The sequence below is a fragment of the Equus przewalskii genome, chromosome X (genome assembly GCF_037783145.1).
Source record: "Equus przewalskii isolate Varuska chromosome X, EquPr2, whole genome shotgun sequence".
Taxonomy (NCBI): domain Eukaryota; kingdom Metazoa; phylum Chordata; class Mammalia; order Perissodactyla; family Equidae; genus Equus; species Equus przewalskii.
Window position 1 is genome coordinate 43,309,149 of NC_091863.1, and position 27,920 is coordinate 43,337,068.

The window sequence follows — 27,920 nt, forward strand, 5'->3', positions numbered from 1 at the left end:
GTAGTCACCATTGATACAATTTTATAATTTTGAAGAAACTAAATTCATTCTTGTGAATAGACTTACTTTTACTTTTGGATAGGTCGAAGATAACTTTGTGCTGGAAAGTGAGAAAGAAAAATTTGTAGAAGAATTGAGAGCTATTGTAGGTCAAGCCCAGGAGATCCTTCATGTCCACTCTGCTGCAGAAAGAGCCATTGGAGTTGACTCTGTTACCGTGGAACCCAACAGTAGCCAAGTAAGAGCAGTTGTGTAGTACATAGGTCTTTTCGGATATGGATCAGGAACTTCTTTATTTATCTATTCATTTTTAATTCAGACAGGATCATCTGAACAAGTACAGATAAATTCTGCACCCACCCACACCAGCAGTAAGTATATTTAATAAAATTTACCATTTGGCTTTTGAAGCAAGACATTTGGAAACTTTTAATTTACACATCTTCATTGGGAAGGATGTTAGCCAATAAAGGAATTTGATAAATTGTTAATGTAGGGTTTTCCATACTTTGGGAGGACTTTGTAGCCCAGAAGTAAGAAGTAAAAGAAAAAGTAAAAACATTCTCCAAGTTTCCTCCAAGTGTTGGTTCTTTATCTGATTTATTATTTCTGAGTCGTCACATGGTATGTTACCAGAAAAGCAGTCACAGTACTGATGACGTTTAACAGCTTTACTGTTTGAACTTAACTGGTAAGTTTTTTTCCCTCTGATATCAGATGGACAGAAACTTTAACTAAAATCATTATGTTCTAAGTTTGCCTCATGTTTTAATAGTCATTCATATCTTGCTTTCATTCTACTAGCGATATGCTTCTGTCTGCTCTGATCACTGATAAGTTTTTGTAAATCAGATACCAGATAAACTTCCAGATAAAAATGGGGTCTTCTATTTTCTTTTCTGATGACTTTATCTCTCCATTCTTCTCAGCTCTGGTCATGGGTATATTTAGAGTATCTGGGAGGGGGAGAAGAGCCATAGGCAAATGAGGACCTCGGAAGGAATTATAACAACATGAAGAAGCAACAGGTGGTGTGGGAGTCATGGAACCAGATACCACTTACCCTGAAATTTAGTTTGTGTTCGGATGCCAGGGTCCTCCTCTGTCTTCTTTTTCTCATTATCAAGAGTCTGAGCAGATTTCTGACTAAGTAGGGTAAAGTTTAAGAGAGAACTACTTATTTGAATAACTTTACAAAGGAGGAGTAAAGCTTTAGGGGCTTATTTAACTTTATTTTTTAAGTTGTCATACAGTAAAATTGAACTTTTTTTCCTTTGGTGTATAGTTCTGTAAATTTTAATACTCATATAGATTTATGTAAATACGACCATATCATGATACAGAACAGATGTAGGTTTTAATGGAAAAAGTGTTTTCCATTTTTTCCCAAAAAGTACCCTGCTTCTAATTGTTACTGATACAATGCTTGTTTCAGTAGAATCTAAAATCCTTCTCTAAAGGTATCTTGTGCTTAGTTCTTTAGAGTATTGGTCAGGATTGGGAGGTCTGGTCTTATAAATTACACAAGTCCTAGTGCTGTTAGAAATGGAGATACAAGACAAATTGGTGTTTTAACCTGGTTTCCTTAGTCAATAAGGTAAATATATTGACAATTTCTTAGCATATTAATTTTTACTAATTCTTTCTACAGATGAATCTGCTCCTCAGTCATCCCCAGTTGGTCGGTGGCGATTCTGTATCAATCAAACGATAAGAAACCGTGAGGCTCAGTCTCCTCCTTCTTTTCAGCCGTCCATGTCTGCAGTTCCTGGACTACAGCCACATTTTAGTAAGCATTCATTGTCTGCCACCTTTATCCAGATTTGGAGGATGGGGATGCAAGTATATAGACCATATTTTTAACTTATTTTCATGGCTATTCTATGCTTTTGAGAATTTTCATAAGCATTTGTGAAGATGTTAATATTAGGGTATAACTTAAGCCATTTTTTACTTAACATTTATTTTTTTAAAAGGTTTTTTCCCCTGACAGATTGAATTCTGTGTATTTTGAATCTTATTTATGAGTACTTTCATACAGGTTCTCGTTTGCCCCTTATTCCTCCTGTCCCTTTTGAGTTTGGGTACTAGTCCATGCTTTGTACATGCTTAGCCATTCTTTGTTATTGTTCCAGGTCCAAGAAACACCAGTAATAAGGAAATATCACAGGACACACTGCTCACTCTAGAAAATAATCCATGCCAGCGTGTACTTTTCACCTCCAAATCAGAACACAAGGATGTAGTTGATGGTAAGATTTCTGAATATGCCAGTGTGGAAACTAAGCAGCCAGCTATATTTTATCAAGTGGAAGATGACAGGCAGATAATGGCACCAGTTGCTACTAGTTCCAGTTATACTGCTACTTCAGTTCATGCAGTCCCAGTTGAATGTGAGGGACTCACCAACCAAGCAAGCATGTTCCTACCTGTGTATCCATGTCACCAAGCTGCCAATCAGGCTGATGTACTTATGGCCCATCCTGGTGAGTCAACTCAGATTGCTGGTAACTCTCTTACAACTCCGGCATGTATGTCTGATCAAAAGCCTCAATCCTTAGTGCAGCAGCCGACTATGGATACAGAGTTTATTTCCCAAGAAGGAGAAACCACAGTGAACACTGAAGCAAGTTCTTCTAAGATGGTCATTCCCACTCAGACTCCCAGCCTTGAACCGACTACCCTTCTACCCACTACTGTCCTGGAATCAGATGGGGAAAGACCTCCAAAAATGGAGTTTGCAGACAACCGAATTAAAACTCTGGATGAAAAATTAAGAAACTTGCTCTATCAGGAGCATAGTATATCTAGCATCTATCCTGAGAGTCAGAAGGATACTCAAAGCATAGACTCTCCATTTTCTTCCTCTGCTGAAGATACACTCTCATGTCCAGTGCCAGAAGTCGTAGCCATCAGTCACTGTGGAATTCAAGATAGTCCTGCACAGTCCCCTAATTTTCAGCAGACAGGCTCTAAGATTCTGTCCAATGTGGCTGCAAGTCAGCCTACTAACATATCAGTGTTCAAAAGGGACCTGAATGTGATAACTTCTGTACCCAGCGAATTATGTTTACATGTAAGTATCATTCTTTCTAACCAATACCTTATTGTTATGCTTTTAAAGAAATGCCTTTTTTTCCCTAAAGTTCTGTCCTTTGAAATGCAATTGTCTATGTCACAAGATTCTGAAGTCACAGGTATTTAAGAAGGCCTTGACTTGGGCTGCAGGTGCCCAGAACTACTCAATAGACACAGCAGAACTGTCTTTGGTAAGAGAACCCTCTGGTGAATTAGCTGGGAACTTGCGAGCAATGTCTATTTTTGTATTAACGACAGAACAGGACTGATTTATAGATTGTTTTAGTCGGTAGGAAGAACTTAGTTTTAGATTTCCACTTAAAAATGCCTGGTATCAGTTTCCTTTATAAAAAAATTTGTGGTTTTAATTTAATCTTGTTTTTGTGGGTATTAATTTATTTGCAATATTTTTGAAAAAGGAAAGTAAAGGGGCTGGCCCCACAGCATAGTGGTTAAGTTCAGCATGCTCTGCTTTGGTGGCCCAGGTTCACGGGTTCAGATCCTTGGCACAGACCTACACCACTAGTCAGCCATGCTGTGGCAGCAACACACATATAGAGTGGAGGAAGATTGGCACAGTTGTTAGCTCAGGGCTAATCTTCCTCAGGAAAAAAAAAAAGTAAAATTATCCATAGTCTCATGACTTGTTTTTAAATTAAGTCATGTAGGAATTTAATTTCTCTTTTCTATCACTTCAAATCACACAAGTAACCACTATCTGGTGCTTATCCACTATTTGGTACTTATTTATTTTTCTTGACTTAAGCTTACACAGATCTATTTACAACTTATACTTTTTATTCACAAAAATAGGATTGTGCTATTTATACATATTGTTTCGCAAGTTGATTTTTTATATCATATCATAGACATCTTTCTGAATCTTTAGCACTGTATCTCCTTATTATTATTATTATATAACTAGTATATGTGTGTATGTAAAGTAAAATCCACCTCAGTTCCAAACCTATAGACATACCTGTTAATAAATCTTTCCAGACATGGTTCTAATTAACATACAAATATTTATATAGAAATACTTCTTTGGGGCTGGCCCCGTGGCCGAGTGGTTAAGTTCGCGCGCTCCGCTGCAGGCAGCCCAGTGTTTCTTCAGTTCGAATCCTGGGCACGGACATGGCACTGCTCATCAAACCACACTGAGGCGGCATCCCACATGCCACAACTAGAAGGACCCACAACTAAGAATATACAACTATGTACCGGGGGGCTTTGGGGAGAAAAAGGAAAAAATAAAATCTTTAAAAAAAAAAAGAAATACTTCTTTATATGTACTATATATTTATAATGACATAGATACATATTATACATTTATGTACATATACTTCTTCTATATATACATGTGCTGTTATGCATTTATTTTCCATCTATCCATGTCACTACACATAGTTCCACCTCACTTAACTTTTTTAAACAATGGTATAACATTCCATCGAATAGATACAATTTAATCATTTATTTTTTGTAAACTAGTAATTTTAAATTATGCAATTAATGCATAAACATGAAAGCAATTCAGAAGGATAGAAAATTAAAAGTAATTGTTGTGTTAACACCCTCCCACACCCCATCCCACTCCCCAAACACTGTTAAGTTCCTGGTTTTAATTCTTGTGGTCATTGCTATAAATAACTTGTAAATAATATACTTATCTATTTTTTGACTTAGTAATTTAAAAAAAATTTAATTGTTTATATATTTTTTATTGAGGTAACATTGGTTTATAACATTATATAAATTTCAGGTGTACATCATTGTATTTCTACTTCTGTATAGACTACATTGTGTTCACCACCAAAAGTCTAGTTTCCATCTGTCATCATCGATGATTTAATTATTATAGACAATACCTATTGACTCATTGCTGTGAAGGGTGAGGAAATTATTATATTTTCCATTTCCTCCACTTTTCTTCCCTGTACACCTCCCAGTTTTTATTACTTAAATTACTTTTTAACATTGGCAGAGTTTATAACATCTGTATTTAGTTGCACATGGTTTGTAGGTTGATTTGAAGAATTGAAATCAATAAATAGCATTTATGTTATGATTATATGTTATTCGATGATCATGTAATGTGACTAGAACCATTAAAAAATGAAATGTAGTTCCCGTCATTTAAACTTTGTTGCTCAAAGTAGACTCTTCCAAGTGTCACAGTCAAATGGATTCTTTTGTTTGTTTCAAGTGTTCATTGCTATAGCTGGGTCAAACTTATCTGCCACTGTTTCTGGTGTCCTAGAATTCCTTCCCCTCACCCCAAAATGCTTCTATGAGTAATATTTTTATTTATTTTTATTTTTATTTTTTTGAGGAAGATTAGCCCTGAGCTAACATCTGCTGCCAATCCTCCTCTTTTTGCTGAGGAAGACTGGCCCTGAGCTAACATCTGTGCCCATCTTCCTCTACTTTATTTGTGGGATGCCTACCACAGCATGGCTTGCTAAGCCGTGCCATGTCTGCACCCGGGATCCGAACCGGCGAACCCCAGGCCGCCAAAGCCAAACGTGTGCACTTAACCGCTGCACCACTAGGCTGGCCCCATAAGTAATATTTTTAAATATGTTGCATGGGCGACTAATTTGTTTTTTTTTTTTATGTCTAAAAGTGTCTTTATTTTGCGTCACACTTGATTAAGTACAGATGATAGGATCAGTTTGAGTTAATTTTTATATATGGTGTGAGATAAGGGTCCAGCTTCATTCTTTTGCTTGTGGCTATCCATTGTTCCAGCATCATTTGTTATTCTCTTTGTTGTTGTTATAAATGGAATTGTTTTCTTCATTTTCTTTTCAAGTTTTTCATTGCTGGTATATAGAAATACAACAGATTTTTGAGTGTTGATATTGTATCCTTCAACTTTGCTGAGTTTGTTTATTAGCTCTAATAGCTTTTGGTGTATTATTTAGGATTTTCTATATAATATATAAGATTATATCATCTGTGAATAGACAATTTCGTTTCTTCATTTCCTGTTTTTCTTATCTATTAATTTTTCATTTCATGCTTTCCATCTCTTTGTCCTTTTCCCTTTTGTACTGGGAGAATTTCTCAATTTTTAACCTGTTTCCAATCTCCCATTCACTATTTTTTTATGTCAGGGATTACATTTTTAATTCTAGTAACTGTAGTTCATTCTTCTCATGGATGTAGTATATTCACATATATCTCTGAAGATATTAAAGTCTTATTCTGTGCTATTAATGCTGTTTCCTTGATTATTCTTCTGTTTGTTGAGTTTAGTGTTTTCTTATAGTGTTGATTTACCGTAAGTGTTTGGTGATTCTTAGTTTGTACTGATTTTTCTTTTTCCTCCATAAGATTCTGTCTGTAAATGCTATATATAATTACTGTAGCCTTCCTCCAGTAATTGTGGGAAAGGCGTGGGACATACTTCCTGGCACTGGATGTTGAAACTTGTGTTTAATGCCGCCCAGAGGGCGGCCTAGTAGCTAGTTTTCAAAGGTAGAAGGGCTTCCCCTTCCTCTTGGATGTGGTGTTCTCCCTATATTGCTGACCTTTCTCTTGGCCACAAACATTTTCCTCTCACCACTCTTATTTGGGAGCAGATGGCTCTGCTGTCTTTTGCTTGCTGTGGAGGTGGGGAGGGAAGGGGCAGAACTGCCTGGCTGTTCCTTCTTTGGTACCCCAACCAGTTCATTTTTTCATTCAGTGAATACTGAGCAGTGAATAAGTCAAGATCTCTTTTTTTGTGGAGCTCACATTCTAGTGGGGGAAGATAGACCCTAAACAAATAAGGTAATTAAAGTAAAGGGTTATGATAGAAAGACTGGGGGGTTACTCTATATAGGGTAGTCAAAGAAGGACTTGTATATGGTGGTAACATTTGACAGGTGGAGACCTGGTCAAGGAACCAAAAGAAAGCCAGTAAGTAGGAGAGTCATGAGATGATGTTGAAGAGACAGATAGGAGACAGATGTGTATAGCTTTGCAAGCATTCTAGCCAACCACCCATCCTTTGAGTTGGCCAGGGCTCTCTCCTGCTGCCCATATCTGTCACCCGTTTGCAGCATTTTGAAACAGTTACTGCATATGTCATGGGCTGCTTTTTCCTCATGTAGTCATATATGCATGTGTCTACATCTGTTTTTCCTGTTTTGTTTGTGGATTTGGATTGGTAAGGGAGGCTAGAACTTGTATTTAATTTACCATCTTGATCCAGTTATTACTTATTAAAAATCTTTTCTGTAATTTCAGTGGGACCAATGTAACACTTTCTAAATTGTAATATTATTAAAAGATCTTTTTTCTCTTCATGAGTGGGTTTGCTTTCTAGTGAGTTAATATCAGACTCTCCACCAGAAGTAGTTGTCACACAAAGTAAAGTTTATTGGCAGCAAATAGGAGACCATGCAGAATCACTTCCAAAGTTGTGGCTCTCCCCTAGCACAGGACAGCAGGGGCCTTTTATTTTGGATGGGGAATGAATATTCAAAAGGGAGAGGGGGGTATTCACTTGCACAGGCTCAGGTGGAAAACATGCTTCCGTATACATCACATGTTATGGTAATAAGTCCTAAACTCCTCCCAGGGCGGAGATCTTAGCATTAAAAATGAGGCAAAGGTCATCTCTTGGGCACTTTTCTGACCATTTACACAGCCATCGCTCTCGTGGTGAGGTTTGGTCTGGTTCAGGGTGCTTGGTGATTGCATCTCTTAACATAACAAAGAAAAAAACCAATTTAGAGAAACAGTTAAATGCTTCTGAAAGCTCCCTTGAGTTCCTCGGGGCAATTAGTCAGTGACATTATTACTAGTCCAAAATGGGACTTTGAAAAATAAAAACTGATTGTTCAGAATTTTACTTTCAATAACTGCTGACCTGCCCTAAGTGTTAATAATGCTTACCCAAGACTGCAGTATACTTAGTGCTGCTTAGGCTGTCTTCCTTTAAACAAATGCTAAATCTTATTCTTTGAGCTTTTTTCTTTTTTAAAGATTTTATTTTTTCCTTTTTCTCCCCAAAGCCCCCCGGTACATAGTTGTGTATTCTTCGTTGTGGGTTCTTCTAGTTGTGGCATGTGGGACGCTGCCTCAGCGTGGTCTGATGAGCAGTGCCATGTCCGCGCCCAGGATTCGAACCAACGAAACACTGGGCCGCCTGCAGTGGAGCGCACGAACTTAACCACTCGGCCATGGGGCCAGCCCCACATTCTTTGAGCTTTTAAATACTCTTTAGTTTTCTAGGTTAGCAGTGGCCATTCTCATGTTTCCAAAAGTATTTGTGGTTGTGTAAATTAATTTTTTATATTAATTATTACAGGAAATTTGTTTTTAAAGTACTCATTTAGAATACAACAGTTAATTCTGGCTTTTTGCAGGAAGGGATGGGAGGACAAGTAGAGGGGAGAGTGATTTTATAGCCAGCTGTGGCCTGATGTTAACAATTTTTAGAACATGACTTTGAAATGATTTAGAGGTCCATTGTAAATTTCTGTGTGCTTACATAAATAAGAAACTTGATTTGGGTAATATTCCTCTGTAAATCTAAATGCCTAGATATCTTGTTTTTCTGTGTTATCATGTGTGTTGGGCATCTTTAACTAACACTCTTAAATAATAGCATAAATGAAAAATTTCATTTCAAGAGCATGGGGTTTCAGTAACCTTTTTTAGTAAATTGGTGCATATGAAGAAAATAATTTTAGTTTTAATTTTCAGTTTTCAAAGTTGCTATAATGAAAATATTCTAGAGTGGAAGATTAATTTTATTTATCTAAAGTCTAAATAATATTTTTAAAGAAAGGGGAATGCTTAATTCCTATAAGTTGAATACTTTGGGTTCAGTCTGATATGGTACTATTAATGCAAGTATACATAGCATTCTATTTTTGATTACTGATTACTCCATACAGGAACTCCAATGGTATAAACAAACAACTGCTCTACCTTACCTAAATTATTACCACTTTGATTTTTCTCTTTTTATCTCCATTAGGAGATGTCCCCAGATGCTTCACTTCCAGGGGATCCAGAGGCCTATCCTGCTGCTGTGTCAGGCGGTGGAGCCATTCATCTGCAGACAGGAGGTGGATATTTTGGCCTAAGCTTTACTTGTCCTAGTCTCAAAAATCCTATTAGCAAGAAATCCTGGACTCGCAAATTAAAAAGCTGGGCATACAGGCTACGGCAGTCAACCAGCTTTTTCAAGAGATCAAAAGTCCGTCAAGGTAGTGTGCTTACAGTCAGGAACATAGACTAGGTAACATCACTTTTCATTTAATTCTGGTGGTTTTTTTTTGTTATTGTTCATACACAAATCTTGCCACTTTTTCCATGTAGCCCATGTATGTGACATATACCATTAATGTCATGCCATTTTATTTTTCTTTTTGTAACTAATTTGGTTTTACAGTTATTCATTTCATATAGATACTAAGTCTTGGGTTAAATTTTGCAATGTCTGATTTAGAGTTAGGGACTTCTACAGTGTTGCTTATTACATTAACACTTTTTAATTGTCTAGCAGGAATTAAGCTTTTTCTACTTTTCTTCATTTTTGGTAATGTAAACAAATTTAGTCTTAACAAACAATTTTCTTTTTTCTGCTTACAATTTGGCAAAACTTGCAGTGGAAACAGAAGATAGGAGATCAGCAGTTGCTCCTGATCCCATTCCTCTGACAGGAGAGTCCACAGCTGATACCAGGGCTTTGAGTAGATGTAAAGCCATGAGTGGATCATTTCAGCGGGGTCGGTTCCAGGTTTGTGTCTTTGGTTGAATTCTGATCTATAAGGACATAAAAGGTAAAAGTATTGAAGATCTTGGTCTGTAGATGATACTTATTTTAAATGTAGATCACATCATATTTAATTTGTTCCATTTATACATATCCCCTCACTTTTTGAAACTACCCAGTAAAGGTGAGTCTAAAGAAATGGGGATTTTAGTAGGTGGAAGAGAGCACAGAAATGGGTCATCTTTTGGTGGGTGGTTGGGTCATCTTTTTTTATAAACCTTTTTTATAAAACATCCTTTAGAATCTTGGTAAATTTAATTATGGAATTCTTTTTCATTATGAAGTTTTATTTGAGCAATATGAAGCCAACTCTATTTATCCAAGAGGCCCAGTTGAAAGACTTTGAATATGGGGAGTATAGATGGAATTTTTAAGTTTTGGTATTATCAATGTATACATTACAGCAGACCATCCACTTGTCTGTGCCATATATTGATATTGAATTTCTTTATGGGTTTACTCTTTGGTTAGGCAGAGCCAGCCACTGTTGCCTTTTTATATCTCAGGTGATTACAGTTCCTCAGCAGCAGTCAGTGAAAGTGACATCTTTTGGAGTGGAACACATACCAGCGTTCAGTGAAATGACAAGCCATTCTAGTGAAGAAGCCTTTACTGAAACAGCAAAGTCTCATTTGGTAGAAATGGAACCTGCCACACATAATCCACAAACTTCATTTTCTTCTCAGAAGTTACAATTTCTTCACGAAACCTTTAAAGAAGACAAAAGAATTCCCAAACAAGGTGACAAATTCTCATCTTTCAGCACAGCTTGTGAGACTGATGTTTCTTCCATGACCCCAGAAAAAGAATTGGAAGAAAATTCAGCCACAGGAAGTAGCATGCAGTCTGGATCTGAACTGTTGGTTAAAGAGATAGAGATACTTACAGTTGGGAAACAGCCTGGTTCTGATAGTGAATTTTCAGCCGCTCTTTCTGGGAAAGGGAAGTCAGTGGCAAAGACTGGTCCAGAGAGTGATCAGTGCTTACCACTTGGTGAAGAAAAAGCCTATGCTCAAGCACAGAGCTCACTCTTCTATTCGCCATCTTCCCCAATGAGCAGTGATGATGAGTCAGAAATAGAGGATGAGGACTTGAAAGTGGAGCTTCAAAGATTGCGAGAAAAGTAAGGACTGTTTCTCTTTTGTCACAAATCTGATTGCCCTGGGTTTTATAGAACTAAGTATTTGATTGGTAGCTAATTTAGAATTGGTGACATTTTAATGATTGACAACAACAAAGATCATCAGATCCCACAGGTTAAGGGCTCAGTCCCACAAGACTGCCGCCTCTTCAGATGCCAGTTACAAGTTCAGGTAGTGTTACCTATGCTTATGACCAACCTGTTATAAATCGGAGGTTCTCATGATCCCCTCCTCCGATTTGGTTAATTTGCTAGAGTGGCTTACAGAACTCAGGAAAACAGTTTACTTACTAGATTAGCAGTTTATTATAAAAGGATACAACCCAGGAACAGCCAGATGGCAAGGTATAGGGGAAGGGGCGTGGATCTTCCATGCCGTCTTGAGAGTGCCTCTCTCCCAGCACTTCCATGTATTCACCAGCCTGGAAGCTCTTTGAACTTCAGGGATGTTTAGGGAAGCTTCATTACAGTAGGCATGATTGATTAAATTATTGGCCTTTGGTGATTAATTCAATCTCCAGCCCCTCTACCCTTCCCAGAGGTGGGGAGAGAGGGGCTGAAAGTTCCTGCTCTGTAATCACAGGGTTGGTTCCCCTGGCAACCAGTCACCCCATTCTTAGGGGCTTTTCAAAAGTCACTTCATTAACATACACTCAGTTGTGATTCAAAGGGACTTGTTATGAATAACAGGACACTCCTTTCACCTTTATTACCCTGGAGCTATTTCATATAGGAACTGGACCTATCTGAGGACAAAAGACCAAATATCATAACAAAAGATTTTCCCATTACTTTTGTCACTTAGGAAATTACAAGGGTTTTAGGAGCTGTGTGCCAGAAGCAGGGACAAAGACCAAATATATATTTTTTATTATAAATCATAATATCACAACAGTAAAAAGGCACACAAAACAGTCTCCTATTTCTTATGCCCTAATCTCATTTCTCAGAGGCAATCACTGTGAACTGTTTGGTATGTATCTTGCCTGTTGATGGGTTCAGGGGAGGCTGCCCCAAGATGCACCACTCTGGTATGAGGGTTATTTTGAACTGAAGACAATAAAGGCTCAGAAGACTCAGGAAGAACATTTAGCCTTCCCCCAAACTGCCTAAAAGAATTTAACGCAGAAGGCCTGTTGCAAGAAGGAGCTAATACCATGAGATAACTATAGTATAATGTAAAATAGATGTGATAAGAAAGGCCCCAACAAGGCCATCTTATTGAAATCCAAAATCCTGTCTCTGGGCCACATTCTTTCTAGGGTGGCCCAGTAAACAGTTGTCTAACAAACATTTGCTTTTCCATCTCCATGTGAATTTCCTTCCTTACCTTTGAAGTCCCAAATCACTACCCCTTTGTCCGAAACATCCTCCTTTGTTCTTAGTCCCCTACACTCATTTTTCTATTCATTTACAAATATACAGTTTTTGCTTTTTACAAAAGTGGGATCATAATATACATGTTATTCTACAATTTTTTGACTTGACATTGTCACCTATATATATATTCATGTTTGCACAAATAATCTTTATTCCATACATTGGAATACCAGGTAGCCATTTAAAGTTTAATTTCTCCTTAATGGACATTTCAGTTTTATCCCATGTTTTGCTTATGTAAACAATGTTGAAGTGAACATCCTTATATTTTTACATACTTAGCTGAATATTTTTATGGGATAGATACGTAAAAGTAGAAGTGCTGGCTTAAAAGATGGGTACATTTTAAATTGATAGGTATTGCTAAAATTGTCATCCAGTGTAGCTATACCATTTTACACACCAAACAAAAATAAATGAAAGGGCCTGTTTTCCCACTCTTAACATTGGACTAGATATTATCGATTGTTTTAGTTTTATTCCAATCAGATGAATTAAAAGTATTTTTAAAAAATAAAATAGTGATGTTGTACATCATCTCATATTTATTGGCTACTTGTATTTCCTCTTCTGTGGAGTTGGCTTTTCATATTCTTTTTGCTTTTTCCTATAAGGTTGTTTCTTTTTTTCTTATTGAGTTTTAGGAACTATTTATATATTCTCAATATTAACCTTTTACTTATATTGCAAATATTTTCTTCCTGTTTACACTTGCAACATATAATAAAAGGTTAATATTATCAATACCATGTGACTCTAAATTTTGTTTTATTGTTTTCCACTATATTGAAGTTTTAGAAATTTGTTTTTGTCAATTTATTTACCTTTTTATGTCTGATTAGTTTAATGTTATACGTAGGAAGGCATTTCCCATCCTAAAATTGTGAAAATATTCTCTATTTCCACATTCTTAATCTAAATTCCTTGTTAAACTTTACTTGTACTGGTATAGAATTTCTTGGCTCATCTGTGTGGTGCCAGGGCCATTAAAATATTTTCTGCATGATTTTCATTCAGACACATTCAAGAGGTGGTAAATCTTCAAACCCAGCAGAATAAGGAGCTGCAGGAGCTCTATGAACGCCTTCGGGCAATTAAAGATAGCAAAGTCCAATCATCAGAGATTCCTCTGCCACCTGCATCACCACGTAGACCAAGATCTTTCAAAAGCAAACTTCGCAGTCGCCCCCAGTCCTTGACACAAGTGGACAATGGTGCAGTTGCTACAGGTAAATCAATCTTAAAGGCGATTTAAAAAAACTGGTCAAAGATCAGCAAAATTAGAAAACTGATAATACAATTTATTTTCTATTAAGCTAAGATGATTTAAAGAAGTACACATTATTCTTAAATTTTTTTCTACCTTTTTGGTGTTGAATGTTCTTTTATGAAATAATGGTGAGGATAGATGGTAGATTTTGGAGAGCAGATGAGTGTGTTGTATGTTTTCATTTGGAAAACAAGCACCTGGAAGCCCAATTTCAATCCCCAAAATAGCTTCTGAAATGCTATCAGTCAGTGGGAACCACTGATCTAACATTTAGAGTGTGTTGACGAGTTTGTTGCTAATCAAGATCATCTTAAAAATATAATCATGTTCTATCTGATCTATCTGATCTTTGTTTATTTATTATTTATGAGAGTATTAGAAAAATGTCTTTGATTTTGAAAAAAAGAGGATCAGTCTCTACTTAACTAATGAAGAAGTTGTTAATCACGTCAGATTTCCTTGGCTACATATGCATTGTCAAGGTGGGCATTTGAGGGTGATATATATGAGATCTCAACAGAATTTGTGGTAGGCAGAATAATGGTCCCCCAAAGATGTCCATGTGCAAATCCCTAGAACCTGTGACTATGTTTGGTTATATGGCAAAGGGGAATTGAGGTTGTAGATGGAGTTAAGGTTGTTAATAAACTGACTTTAAAATAGGGAAATTTTACACAATGTTGTAAACCAATGTGACCTTGATAAAAAAAAATAAATCCCTCTCTTGTATGATTAAACCTAAAAAAAGCAAAGAAAGATAAAATAAAATAGGGAAATTATTTGGTTGGGCCCAATGTAATCATAAAGGTCCTTTAAAGTGGAAGAGGAAGGCAGAAGAGAGGGTCAAAGAAAAGATGTGAGGAGCGAAGCAGTATCAGAGAGATGCAGCATTGTTAGCTTTGGAGATGGAGGAGGATTGGGCCACAAACCAAGGAATGCAGGTAGCCCCTTAAAGCTGGAAAAGGCCAGGGAACAGATCTATTCTAGAGCCTCCAGAAGGAATGCAGCTCTGTTAACACCTTGATTTTAGCCCAGTGAGACCCATGTCAGATTTCTAACCTACAGAACTATGAGATAATAAATGTGTGTTGTTTTAAGCCATCAATCTGTGGTAATCAGTTACAGTAACAATAGAAAACTAATACACAGATCAAGAACAGGAACTGTGCTTTGATGATCCTCATAAAGTTAGAACTGAAGGGTAGACTTGGATTGAGGGCAGCTTTGTGGATTGAGCAGCAGAAGCATGTGGACTTTCAGTCTAATGCTCTGCCTTTAATTACTATACTTTATTTTATTCTGTTTTCTTCCCAAATGGCTTGCTCTTTTTATGTAGCTTCTGTTTCCCCAGAACTTTGACTTTCAGATGGCTTTGGCTTGTTATGATCCCAAAGCATTGTTTTACTTTCAGATCCCTGCTTAACTAGCCTTTGTCAGATTCCAGAGAGAGAAAATTTGACTGACCCTGCTCATCTTTTTCATGCCAAATCATGAGTCAAAGGCCATTGCCTGGCCTATTGGTGGACTTTTCTCCAGGCAGGTGTCCACCTGTTTTGTGTCTCAGCCTATCAACAGTGATGCCATCAGCTAGGAATGCCCTCAACCTTTCCCCTGACTGGAGGCAACGTTGTGGCTGGACCCGCTCTTGTGGTTCTTATTATGATTGCAAGATGTGCCTCAGCAACAACTATCAGGGAACTTTGATAAAACTAGGTTTATTATTCACAGGTTCTGGATGGTACATGGCATGCCTATGGACACACAGCGAGAGGTTGCAAGTTGAGGGGGAAGGGAGAGAGACCTGGGGTTCTGCCTTTATTGGGATCGTGGGTGGGGTACCTAGGGTTTCACAGGTTCACTCTTGACTGGTTAATTTAAAACCAAGAGTCGGAATTAAGGTGTGGGAAGGGAAAAGTAGGGTCACTCACATGATCAGTTATCTAGGTCAACCAGGCTTTTTAAAAGGGAAACTTAATGGGTAGGGTGGCCTAGCACTTTATCTAGTTGTGTAGCTTTCCATATGTTTATTCTAGATGGATGTCTTTGAAATGGATGCTTTGGCATTCAGAAGCTTAATGTCAGTCACTTAGACTACAATCAAAAAAGCTTATTGTCAGGCGCTATACTACACTACCTCTTAAAATCAACAAGAGCCAGAAGCATGGGATCTCGTGGTAAAAACATGCCTTTTGAAACTGGCTTTTTTGACTCAGAACATTGTCTTTGAGATTCTTCATTTTGTGTTAGAATAGCTTGTGCCCTTTTTATTGCTGAGTAATATTCCATGGTGTGGATATATTATAACTTGTTTATTTATTCACCTGTTGGGGACATTTGGGTTGTTTCCAGTGTTGGGCTTTACAAATAAAGCTGCTGTAAATATTCACATACAGCTTTTTGGGTGAACATAAGTATTCAATTCACCTGGATAAAATACCCAGGTATAAGACTGCTGAGTCATATGTATATTTAAAATTTTTAGGAAACTGTGAAAATGTTTTCCCAAGCAGCTATATCATTTTCCATTCCCATCAGCAATGTATGAGACTTCTAATTTCTCTAGATGCTCTTCAGCACTTGGTATTATCAGCATTCCTTATTTTAGCCAATCTAATAGGTGTGTGGTGGTATAATGTTTTAATTTTCATTTCCCTAATGGTTAGTAATGTTTAACATTCTTTTCTTGTGCTTATTTGTAGTCCATATATCCTGTTTGGTGAAGTGCCTATTCAAGTGTTTTGCCATTTTTTGTAACCTGTTTTTTAGAAGGATTTATAAAGGATTGGTGTTAATTCTTCCTTAAATATTTGGTAGAATGAAACAGTAAAGCCCTCTGGGTCTTGGTTCTATATAGTGGATGTTATAAAAATACGAATTCAATCTCTTTGCTTGTTATAGGTCTGTTAAGATTTACTCTTTTTTGAGTCAGTGTCTCTGATTTTATAGAAATCTGACCCTTTCATCTAAGTTATATAATTTCTTGGTGCACAATTGTTCATAGTATTCTCTTAGAATCCTTTTGACTTCTGTAAGATTTGTAGTGATGTCCCCTCTTTCATTTTTTACTTTAGTAATTTGAGTCTTCTTTCTTTTTTTCTTGGTCAATCTTGTTAAAGGTTTGTCGATTTTGTTGATCTTTTCAAAGAACCAACTTTTGGTTTCATTGATTCTCTTTATTGCTTTCCTCTTCTCTTTTTCCACTCTAATCTTTATTATTTCCTTCCTTTTACTTGCTTTGAGTTTAGTTTACTCTTCTTTTTCTAATTTCTCCAGAATAAACTTAAAAAGATCCATGCCTAGACACATTGACTTTCATCAGTTTAATTATGATATGTATAGGTATGGATCTCATTGGTATTTTTCTGCTCCTTTCTCTTTGCCTTTTGGGACTCCCATTATGCATATTTTGTCATTCTTGATGGTATTCCACAGGTCTCTGAGACTCTGTTCATTTTATTTCATTCTCTTTTCTTTCTGTTTATCAGAGTGGATTTTTTCATTAACTGGTCTTCTTGTTGGCTGATTCTTTCTTTTGCCCACTCAAATCTGTTGTTGAGCCCCTCTCATGAATTTTTTATTCCAATTATTGTACTTTTCAACTCATAATTTCTTTTTTAAAAAAAATGATTTCTTGCTCTTTACTAATATTCTCTATCTGGTGTGAGACATTGTTATACTTTCCTTCAATTTTTTAGGCTTAGTTTCCTTAAGTTGTTTGAATGCATTTAGAATAGCTGATTTTAAAGGCTTTATCTACCAAGTCTAAAATCTAGGTCCCTTTCAGGATGTTTTCGTTGACTTTTTTCCTGTGTATGTGGCATACTTTCCTGTTTCTTTGCATGTCTCTCAATTTTGTGATGAAAACTGCATGTTACAGATAATATATTGAAACAGCTCTGGTACGAGATTCTTCTGCCCCCTTCCTCAACAAGGTTTGGTGTTATTGCTGTATTTTGTTTGTTTGTTTATTATTTCTGTTGCATTTTCTTGTTGCTACTTATTTGTTTAGTGATTTTCCCAATCCCAGACTGATTCTGTATTCCCTGCAGTGTATGACCATTGAGTTCTTTGCTAAGTTTAAAAAAAATTTTTTTTATATTAAGCTTAGTATGCTAGGGTTCACACCTTGGCCAGTACATTTAGTGGCGAGCCAGTGGTTGAAGATTTCATTAAATGTCTTGTCTAGATGTTTTTGCCAAGGGGATCCTTATGTAAGAAGGCATGCCTTCAAGCTTCAGTTTACAAGACAAGCTTTGAATTTACCACCTGTTTGTCTAGAAACTCAAGTTCAGTCAGAATTGAGTGACTGGTACCTTCTTCTTTCTCAGGTCTTTCCTGGCATTGCAGACATTTATATTCCCAGGAATATGTCAGAGGTTTTTAAAGTTTCCTATGTTCATCTAGTTGTCCTAGAATTCCTTTTCAGTTCTAGACCAGGCTCTTGTTTGCCCCAACTGAAGTCATAGCCTTAGGCATCTGAGTTGTTGCCAACATTCTCCTATTGTTTCAGTAATGCCCTGGAGGGTAGCCCCCGATTCTTCCCCAAACCCGCCACACCCAGGCTTGGCTAGGCTGAGCTGAGCTCTGAGTGAAATCAAATATCTTACACACTCTGAGAACAGAGATTTTTCCAGGTTACTGCAAATTCAGACAAAATATTGATTGTGCTCTGGGGATCGTGCTTTTAAGGGAGCTCAAAAAGAGGTCTAATCTCTCCATTGTCTGCAATGCTGCTGGCTTTTGGCTGCCACAACACTGAACTGGGAAGGAGGGAGGATGGGAATTGCCACAAGTTAATATGTCACAGATCTCAGTACAATCATGTGTTGCTTAAGGATGGGGATACATTCTGAGAAATGCACCATTAGGTGATTTCATAGTTGTGTGAACATCATAGAGTGTACATTAACCTAGATGGTATAGCCTACTACACAGCTAGGCTATATGGTACTAATCTTATGGGACCACTGTCGTATATGCAGTCCATCGTTGACCAAAACGTCATTATGTGCCACATGACTGTAGTTTGTCTTGGGTAAATTATTTTTATTTCCTTCTGTGTCTTTGGATAATTGTCAGAGTTCTGAAATGGTTGGTTTTAGTTGTTTTGCCCATATTTTCATTGTTTTAAAAGCAAGTTCACCTAGTCCCTACTCTGCATTTTTTAAAGTTGTTCTCCCTCTTTTTCTATTTGCTGAGAAAGTTTGTGTTGAATTAGTATTATTTCTTCTTTAAATGTCTAGAAGAATTTTCCAATGAAACCATCTGGGCTCAGAGATTTTTGGGGGGAAGTTTTTCAGTACAAATTCAAATTTTAATATTACTTATAGGATTATCCTGTTGGGTGAGTTTTGGTAGTTTGTGGTTTTTGAGGACTTGGTCCATTTTATCTAAGTTGTTGAATCCTTGTGTTTAGAGTTGTTCATTATTATCTTTTGAATACCCTGGGAATCTGTAGTGACATCACCTTTTTCATTCCTGATATTTGTAATTTGTGTCTTCTCTTTTTTTTGTTTTGTCAGTCTTAATAAAGGTTTATCAATTTTATTGATCTTTTCAAATATCCAGTTTTTGCTTTTATTGATTTTCTCTATTGTTTTCCTGTCTTAATTTCATTGATTTCTGCTTTTATCCTTATTGTTTCCTTCCTTCTACAAGCTGTGTTTTTATTTTGCTCTTTTTTCTAGTTTCTTAAAATGGAAGCTTTGATTATTGATGTGAGATCTTTCTGTAATACAAGCATTTAACGCTATAAATTTTCCTATAAGCACCACTTTGGCTGCATCTACTAAGAATTTTTTAAATGACCTCTGGGAGCTAGCCCTCTAGCCAAGTGGTTCAAGTTCCACATGCTCCACTTCAGCATCCTAGGTTCGTGGGTTCAGATCCCAGATGTGGACCTACTCCACTCACTAGCCATGCTCTTGAGGCATCCCATATTCAAAACATAGAGGAAGATTGGCACAGATGTTAGCTCAGGGTGAATCTTCCTCACCCAATACATTAGTAACTAAAGTCCATATTTTACTCTGATTTCCTTAGTTTTTACCTTATATCCTTTTTCTGTCCCAGGAGCCCATCCAGGATACCACATTATATTTAGAGGTTATGTCTCCTTAGACTCTTCTTGGCTTTAAGTTTCTCAGAATTTCCTTGTTTTTGATGACCCTGGCAGTTTTGAGGAGTACCAGTCAGTTATTTTGTAGAAAATTTGTTTTTGAACACTTCTTTACTTAGAGGCACCAGAAAATGCTCCAGTCTTATCTTGTATATTTCCTACCCCAGTACTTGAAGCCACCATTTCCACAAGGAGCCCTAATTCCTTTTATTGGTGAATGGATTAGAAACCAAGATCTGAGTCCTTGATGTGCTCATTGCTACTGGGGTGTCTTGCTTCTAGGCCATCTTAGCTAACAGATAAGGAAATATATGTATTCATACTAACCCATATATCTCCACATCTATGAATATTTCTATATGTAACCATCTATATCCTATTAAGGTAAACATGCATCATATTGATATTTCCAACTGTCATAATGTACCATATGGATCATTATAGCCTTCTTTCCTTGCTTATCTGTAAGCTCCCACTCCAACAGTGAGAAACCTGGCTCCTGCCATATTCCATCCATTTACTTAATTGTTCAATTCCAGTGTAGGGTATAGTGGTTTCAGAATTGTTAACTTACACCCCTGTGAGAAACACCTTTACCAACCAGAATACGGTGCTTATGTACAGTTTCTTTTGCCTTTAATATTATAGGTGCCACTCATTTCCAACATTATATAAATCAGCACTTGTTCACGTACCCCTTTATGTGAGGTTCCTTTATACATTTGTAATATGATTAGATGTTTTTGTCACATTCTGCATTCCATCCTGGAATCCCCTGACCTCCTAAATGATTTTTAAATTTTTCATACATTAAAGTTCACCCTTTGTGCTGTAAACTTCTATATGTTTTGACAGATGCATTCCATTCTGGGATCTCATGACCTCCTAATTTTTTTTTAATTTGCACATTAAGGTTTATGCTTTGTTCTCTAGCATCCCCTAAATTTTGATATGTTGTATTTTCAGGGTTTTTTTCAGTTCCGATTTTTTAAAATTCCTCTTTGTTCCATGGTTTATTTGGTAGTGGGTTGTTTTCCAAGTGTTTCAAGATTTTTCTTATCTCTTTGTTAGTAATTTGTATTTCAATTTTATTATGGTCAGAGAACATATTTTCAATGATTTTGATTCCTCTCAATTTGTTAAGATTGGTTTTATGACCCAGGATATGGTCTATTTTGATGAATGTTTCATGTGCACTTGAAAATAATGTATACCCTGTTGTTGTTGAGTAGAGTGTTCTATAAATGTCAGTTAGATTTAGAGGTTTGAATGGTGTTGTTCAATTATTCTATACCCTTGCTCATTTGCTGTCCACTATTTCTATTGTTTACTGAGAGAAGAGTGTAGAAGACTCCAACTGTAATTGTGGATTTGTCTACTTCTCCTTTCAGTTCTGTCATTTTTTGCCTCATGTATTTTGAGGCTATTTTGTTAGTTGAACACACTTTTAGCATTGTTCTGTCTTCTTGGTGAATTGACTCATTTATCATTATGTAGTGTCTCTCTTTATTGGTTATTTTTATTTGCTTTGATGTCTACTCTGTCTGATATTAAATACCCATTCCATCGTTCTTTTGGTTAGTGTTTGCACGGTGTATCTTTTTTAGCCTTTTAGTTTTAACTTACCTATATTATTATATTTGAAGTGAGTTTCTTGCAGACAGCTTATGGTTATGTTTTTTTTTTTAAAAGAAATCCATTCTGGTGATCTGTCTTTCAATTTTTTTTTTTAAGGATTGACACCTGAGCTAACAACTGTTGCCAATCTTCTTTTTTTTTCTTCTCCCCAAAGCCCCCCAGTACATAGTTGTCTATTCTAGTTGTGAGTGCCTCTGGTTGTGGCATGTGGGACACCGCCTCAGTGTGGCCTGATGAGCGGTGCCAGGTCCGTTCCCGGGATCTGAACTGGTGAAACACCGGGCTGCCAAAGCGGAGCGCACGAACTTAACCACTTGGCCATGGGGCTGGTCCCTCAATTATTTTTAAACCATTTATATTTAATGTAATGATCGATACTTTTGGATTTTGGTCTACTGTATTTTAAATCTGTTTCTGTTTGTTCTGTTATTTCGCCTGAATATATTTTGGTATTTTAATTTGTCTTTTATGTTTTTTTCTGTATCTCTTTGTATATTTTTTAATGGTTCTTTTAGGGATTATAATATGCATACTTAACTTTTCAGTCTACTTAAAATCAATCTTTTACCACTTGAAGAGGAATGTAAAAACCTTACATCCATATAGGTCTCTTCCTTCTTTATAATTGTCTTATGTCTTACATTTACATGTGTGGAAAACTCCATCACAGTGTTATAACTTTCATTTTTTCTTGAGTTTCAGAACTCAAAAAAATACATTTTCCCTGATATCTACCATTTCTGTTGGTCTTCCTTCATTCCTGCTCTTTCATGTTTCCTACTGGTGTAATTTCCCTCTGTTTGAAGATCATATTTTAGCTATTCTTTGAGAACAGGTCTGCTGGTGACAAATTCTCTTAACATTTTTTCATCTGAGAATGTCTTTTTTCACCTTCATTCCTAAAGGGTATTTTTGCTGTATATAGAATTCTGGGTTGACAGTTACAACTTTTAGCATTTTAAAAATATTATGCCACTTCCCTCTGGCTTCCTTGGTTTGTGATGAGGAATTCACAGAAATTTGAATCATTGTTTTCCTGTATGAAATGTATTGTTTTTCTCTGGTTGCTTTCAGAACTTTTTCCTTCTCTTTAATTTTCAGCAATTTTTCTGTTTCAGTTTCAGCAATTATTATGTATGTAGGCATGAGGTTTCTTTGTGTTTATTCCTGTTTTGGGTTCACTGAGCTTCTTGAATATGTAGGTTTATGTCCTTTGCCAAATTTAGCAAGTTTTCAGCTAATATTTCTTCAAATACTTTTTTCTTATCACACTCTTTATTTGGGAGAAAGAGAATATAACAGTTGGGTGAAATGTAGGGTTTACATTAGAAGAGTTTTCCTCGATACTTTTTTTTAAAAAACTTGGCAACTGCCACAGTTTATCTATGTTATAGTTTAGTGAAAGATAATGTATCTGATTTAACACATAATTATCTATTTAAGCTTAATAAATGGAATAATGTGTTTGTTTAAGGATAATAAGTAAGATAACATATCTGTTCTGCAAAGACAACCATGACTACTAAGGACTTTGCCACCTAAACAAGTTGAAAACCCACTGTTAGTATTAAGAAACTATTAAAGGTGTTTTTTGTTTTGTTTTGTTTTGTTTTGGTGAGGAAGACTGGCCCTGAGCTAACATCTGTTGCCAATCTTCCTCTTTTTGCTTGAGGGATCCGAATCCATGAACCCTGGGCCACTGAAGCAGAGCATGCAAACTACGCCAGTGGGCTGGCCCCTCAAGTGTTTTTGTTTTTTTGAGCAGAAGAATGAAATCTGAAGGTAGCATTTAACTGATATTAATCTGGTGGCAATGTGAAGAATATCTTGCCTAGTGCCAGGGAGTAAGTCCATTAGATCATTGCAATCATAACAGTTCATGTATGAGATGATTAGGAGCTTAGAGAATTGTGGAAATAAAAATAGACAAGAGATGTTGTATAGGATGAATTGGTATGACGTGGTGATGAATGGGTCATGTGTGTTTGTAGGAAGATCCAAAGGATCTGAGTCTGGGTGGTTTGAAGAAAATATGGTATCTTTAACAGATATATGACATTTAGGCGAACTGTCATGCCAAGACCATAATAGGTTTGACTCTAGGTCTATTGAATTGAACAATTTATTGACATCCAAGTGAAAAAACACATTTGGGAGTTGGTTGTGAGACTGGATTGAAGAGAGGTCAAAATTTGAGATAATAGATAGAAACATTTGCAGTTGGGTGATCACTGAAACTATCTAAATCTAGGCATCACTGTGGGGGGAAAAAACAAGATCACCAAGGACTGAACTCTGGTTTTATTAATTTCATCAGTAGGAAAGGAATATTAAAGAGCATCTTTGAAGTTAATAAGTAATGTTATTACCTATTATAAAACACATTTGTAGAGTACTTATTTTAATGTGCATTGATTGGGTACTTTTTTGTTTGTGAACTTTAAATTAAGTGGTCTTTTATAGTAAGATATGAATAAATTTTAAATGAAATCAATAGATAAATGTTCCTTCCGTGTGTAAAACATAATTAGGCACTGAATAACATTCAAATAACATTTTCTTCTTCTCATATGGCACATTGTTCTTGGTAACTTTTGGAAGGTATGTGTGTATATATCTTTCTGTTGCCTACTTAGAATTAGTCTTGCCTCAGACCCTGTTTCATTTAGATACTTGTTTTGGTTTGTTAATTATTTCTTCCTCCACTTGTTGGCTATTGTGCCACTAGTGCAGCAGCCACCATTGACTGCCAATTGAGTGTTCAAGATCACTTGTTCCACCAGAGTGGTACACACGAAGAATCTTGACATTGAGTTTTTCCCTTAGTCCGGAAATATTCTTAAACGAGTGACATTCAAATTTATCTCTACGCAATAAATTTTTTAGAAACTGAAAGGAATGAGCACAAAAATACTCCTTAGGAGAAGCTGCGTAAGCAAAAATGCTGGCACTGATGTGCATATGTTTCTGGCTATCTTCTCCTCTTTACTCCTACCTGCTGATATTTTTCCACGGTACACAATCTATAAAGGCTTCAGCTCCAAAGTCTTCCCCACCATTATTGTGCTCTTTGTTCCTTTACTGGAATTGGCAGAGAATTAGATGAATGTGAAGAGTGATAACAGGAAAAACTGATATTTTTATTATGGGCTGACATGTGTCTTTGGGCTTTAAGTCTTAGAAAAGTAGGAATTCCAATAAGATTGGTATGTCATTTTGGTATATCATGGTTGCCTCAAATTAGTAAACATGACTTTTATAAAACTCATTTGTATATGTGAATATGTTCCAATTAATTCATTAAATTCTTGTCATTTTCACTAATATATTTCCATTTAATATTTCATCTCCTTGAATCTAAGCTTTTAGTAGTGCAGAGTTCATAGAGAATCACACACTATGTATAAGCAATCATTGAGATTATCATGTTCCTCCTTGTTAAGCAATTTCCTCATCCATTTCCCAGTTTATTGCATGGGTTGGCATGATACAATGGAAAGCACACTGACCTAATGGCCAGCATACCTGGGTTCTAGCCCCAGCATATAACCCCAGCTGTTTACCTTCTGGATCCCAATCTTCCCAAAAATAGAATATTTGCTGAACCTATGTCACAGGCCTGTTATAAGTTTTAAAGAAGAGTACTTCGAATATGGAGGCTTTGCAGTATCTTTTGCATATTCCATATTTTTTTCACAATTAAAAAAAATGCCATAACAAATGTACAAGAAATCTTCACATGATTATTTATTAAATCCCTGAAAATGTTACTGTGCTTAAATTTCACAAGTGTATTTCCTAAAATTCATTTTAGACCCACTCTGTAAGTTTTGGCTTGTAAATCAGTCAGAGGAATTGGAAGTTTATGAGTCTGTTCTTTGAGAATGATTTAGTAGAAGTTTGTAATAGTACTAAATAGTTTAAGGACTTAGTGTGACATTCAGATTAGGAAACTGATGGCGACATCTGTAATTGATTTCTTTTCTGTATTTGGACATCTTGTGCTCCAGAACTCATGAGGCTCACAAACCATCTGCATCCTTGTTTCCGCTATTCTAGATACACATTCATTTTATCATTAACAAACAAATATTGGTAAAAAAATTAAATGAGATTCTACTTTTTTGAAGCTCGTTGAAAGTCAGTATGGTATATTGAAAAGAGAGAGTCATCATCTAGGCTTTAGAGTTCTAGGCCTGGCTCTGCTGGTAACTAATTGCAAGAACTCAGGCTTGACAATTTACTTTTTCTGGGCCTCATTTCCCTATTATAAAACAAGTGGTTTGGATTAGACTTCTATGGTTCTTTCCACTTTTAACATTCTGTGATTGTTTTTTAACTCCTCTCTCTAAGTATCTATCTGAGGAAACTGATGAAAAGATTAGAGTTGATACTAATTTTTTGGAGATACTATTCATTATATTTGACTTATACCTAAGGTGACCATACCATATAATTTTCTATCCAAACAAGAGGAAACTTTTGAAAGTGAAAAGGATACTGTTAGTAATTACTTCAGGACGACAGCTTTAAACCAGGACTGTCCCAGATAAACTAAAATGTCTGATTACCCTATCTGTACCCCATGTGTGGTTCTGTCAACTGCATTGTTGACCAAAGATGAGTATTTATCAGTTTTAATTCCTTTTCATGGTTTCCCTGTTTTTTCTTATAGATCCACTCTGTGTGGAGAGTAATGCAGCATCATGCCAGCAATCTCCAGCTAGTAAAAAGGGGATGTTCACAGATGACTTACACAAACTGGTGGATGACTGGACAAAGGAAACAGTGGGAAATTCTCTTATTAAGCCAAGTTTAAATCAACTTAAACAGAGTCAACACAAAGTAGAGACAGACAACTGGAACAAAGTACATGAAGTAAGTGGTTTATACCCAATCTTCTTTATTTATGAGAACTAAAACCATAAAAATTGATTTACTTAGGCCTATGGTTACAGTCACTATGAGAGAGTGGTGTGACCTGACAACATGAAGACTTTTATCCTTGTCTAGATTCATATGTCTTTGAGCAAATCATCTTTTAGACCAGAGGTCAGCAGACTTTCTGGGAAGGGGCCAGTTAGTAAATGCAGTTGCAATTACTCAACTGTTCTTGTAGTGCAAAAGCAGCCATAGGCAACACATAAATGAACAGGCACGGCTGTTCCATTAAAACTCGATTGGCAAAAACAGGTGGCAGGCCATGGATTGCTGACCCTTGTTTTAGACTATTATACCTGAAAAAAACCATCAAGTATCAAAAAAAGCATCTGGAGTGAGGGTTAATTCAATCCCGTGTTGCCAGAAGAATTTGGGTTTTGAGGAAAAGCTATCTTATGTTGTACATCAATATTCTTAGGGCCAATAAGTTATATTATTTGTTCAGTATGAAAAAGAATTGTAAAGCTCTTTAAGCTAGAATATTATAAAAAGTGTCTTAAGTTTATGGGCGAGATGCCTAGTTAATTACATATGGCCTTAGGTGTACATGCAATTGAAATGTAAAAAGATGTCCACAATGCATTCTGGAGTGGGAAGAGGGCACAGTATTTATATAGTATTTATGTAAAATTATATACATTAGATATATGTTTATATGCCTAGAAATAGGAAAAGCCATTAATAATGTGCTGGATGGTGGAATTTGGGCCTTATTTTACTTTGTACTTTTCTGTGTTTGAATTTTTAAAGTAAGTGTCATTCTTTTAAAATGAGTAAATGTTAAAATGTAGATCAGAACTTAGAATCTAAACCATCACAATTGAAAGAGACATATCTGTGTGTGTCTGTTAATTTGTGTACATGTATTCGTCTATGGATAGTCACTGCATATAGTTTGGTAAAGAAAGTCTGAAAATACATGTAGTCTTAATGTTGAATAAAAATTTTCAAAAGCCTAGATTTCCCAAACTAGTAAGCTATGTAAGCTTGGGGGCTCTGTGTATTTATCTTACTCCTGGCACTGACTTATATACTGATAGTATCACCATTGTAAAAACTGGGAGGCTTTAGAGGCAAATTTCAAGGCAGAAATGCATTTGTGCTGCCAGTGGGAGATCCTCTGAGTAGGGTGTGAATGGAGGCTTTTGTAGACTAGAAACAGGGTGGTTTATTGCAGTATAATAGGGGATGTTTGGAGGAAGAGTGGGTAGAAAATGGAGTATGAATAGAAGTGATGAAGATCTTTAAACAGACTTGGGTTCCAGTGTCAGCTCAGTCACTTACTAGTTGTGTGATTTTAGTTAAGTCATTTGTGCCTCCATTTTCATGTCTTTAAAATAGGGATAATACTGACCTGCCTTGCAGGATTGCTGCATGGATTAAATGAGGTAACACCTATAAAGTGCCTAGCACATAGTAGTACCCTACATATGGTAGTTATTTTGTATTTTTAGGTCCAGTTGATTATGTCTTTGTGTGGAGAGCCCATCTCGCTATCTAATGCTCTTGCATGTTACTGTTCTGTAGCCTTACTTAGAAAATTTTGTCACAATTATGTGCCAGGTCCTGTGCTAGG

At 36.3% G+C, this 27,920-nt stretch overlaps 1 protein-coding gene and 1 long non-coding RNA gene across 8 annotated transcripts in view; one reads left to right on the plus strand and one right to left on the minus strand.

The window, feature by feature from the left end:
* WNK3 (WNK lysine deficient protein kinase 3) overlaps positions 1-27,920 on the plus strand; it is a 168,945-nt gene that overhangs the window by 133,126 nt on the left and 7,899 nt on the right. For 4 of the 7 annotated variants that reach the window (XM_070605478.1, XM_070605477.1, XM_070605479.1 and 1 more), the window contains exons 14-22: positions 83-238; positions 320-371; positions 1,652-1,789; positions 2,136-3,076; positions 9,056-9,287; positions 9,690-9,820; positions 10,363-10,979; positions 13,395-13,606; positions 26,079-26,281. In XM_070605478.1, the coding sequence (XP_070461579.1) occupies positions 83-238; positions 320-371; positions 1,652-1,789; positions 2,136-3,076; positions 9,056-9,287; positions 9,690-9,820; positions 10,363-10,979; positions 13,395-13,606; positions 26,079-26,281 (2,682 nt within the window). The remainder of the gene's footprint in view (positions 1-82; positions 239-319; positions 372-1,651; positions 1,790-2,135; positions 3,077-9,055; positions 9,288-9,689; positions 9,821-10,362; positions 10,980-13,394; positions 13,607-26,078; positions 26,282-27,920) is intronic. The other 3 variants (XM_070605482.1, XM_070605481.1, XM_070605483.1) reach the window with 1 other exon arrangement.
* Positions 7,426-27,920, minus strand: part of LOC139081121 (uncharacterized) — a 35,851-nt gene continuing 15,356 nt past the window's right edge. The window contains exons 2-4 of the long non-coding RNA XR_011536111.1: positions 10,424-10,565; positions 9,671-9,846; positions 7,426-7,772 (exon numbers count right to left, since the gene is read on the minus strand). This is a non-coding gene — a long non-coding RNA (uncharacterized lncRNA). The remainder of the gene's footprint in view (positions 7,773-9,670; positions 9,847-10,423; positions 10,566-27,920) is intronic.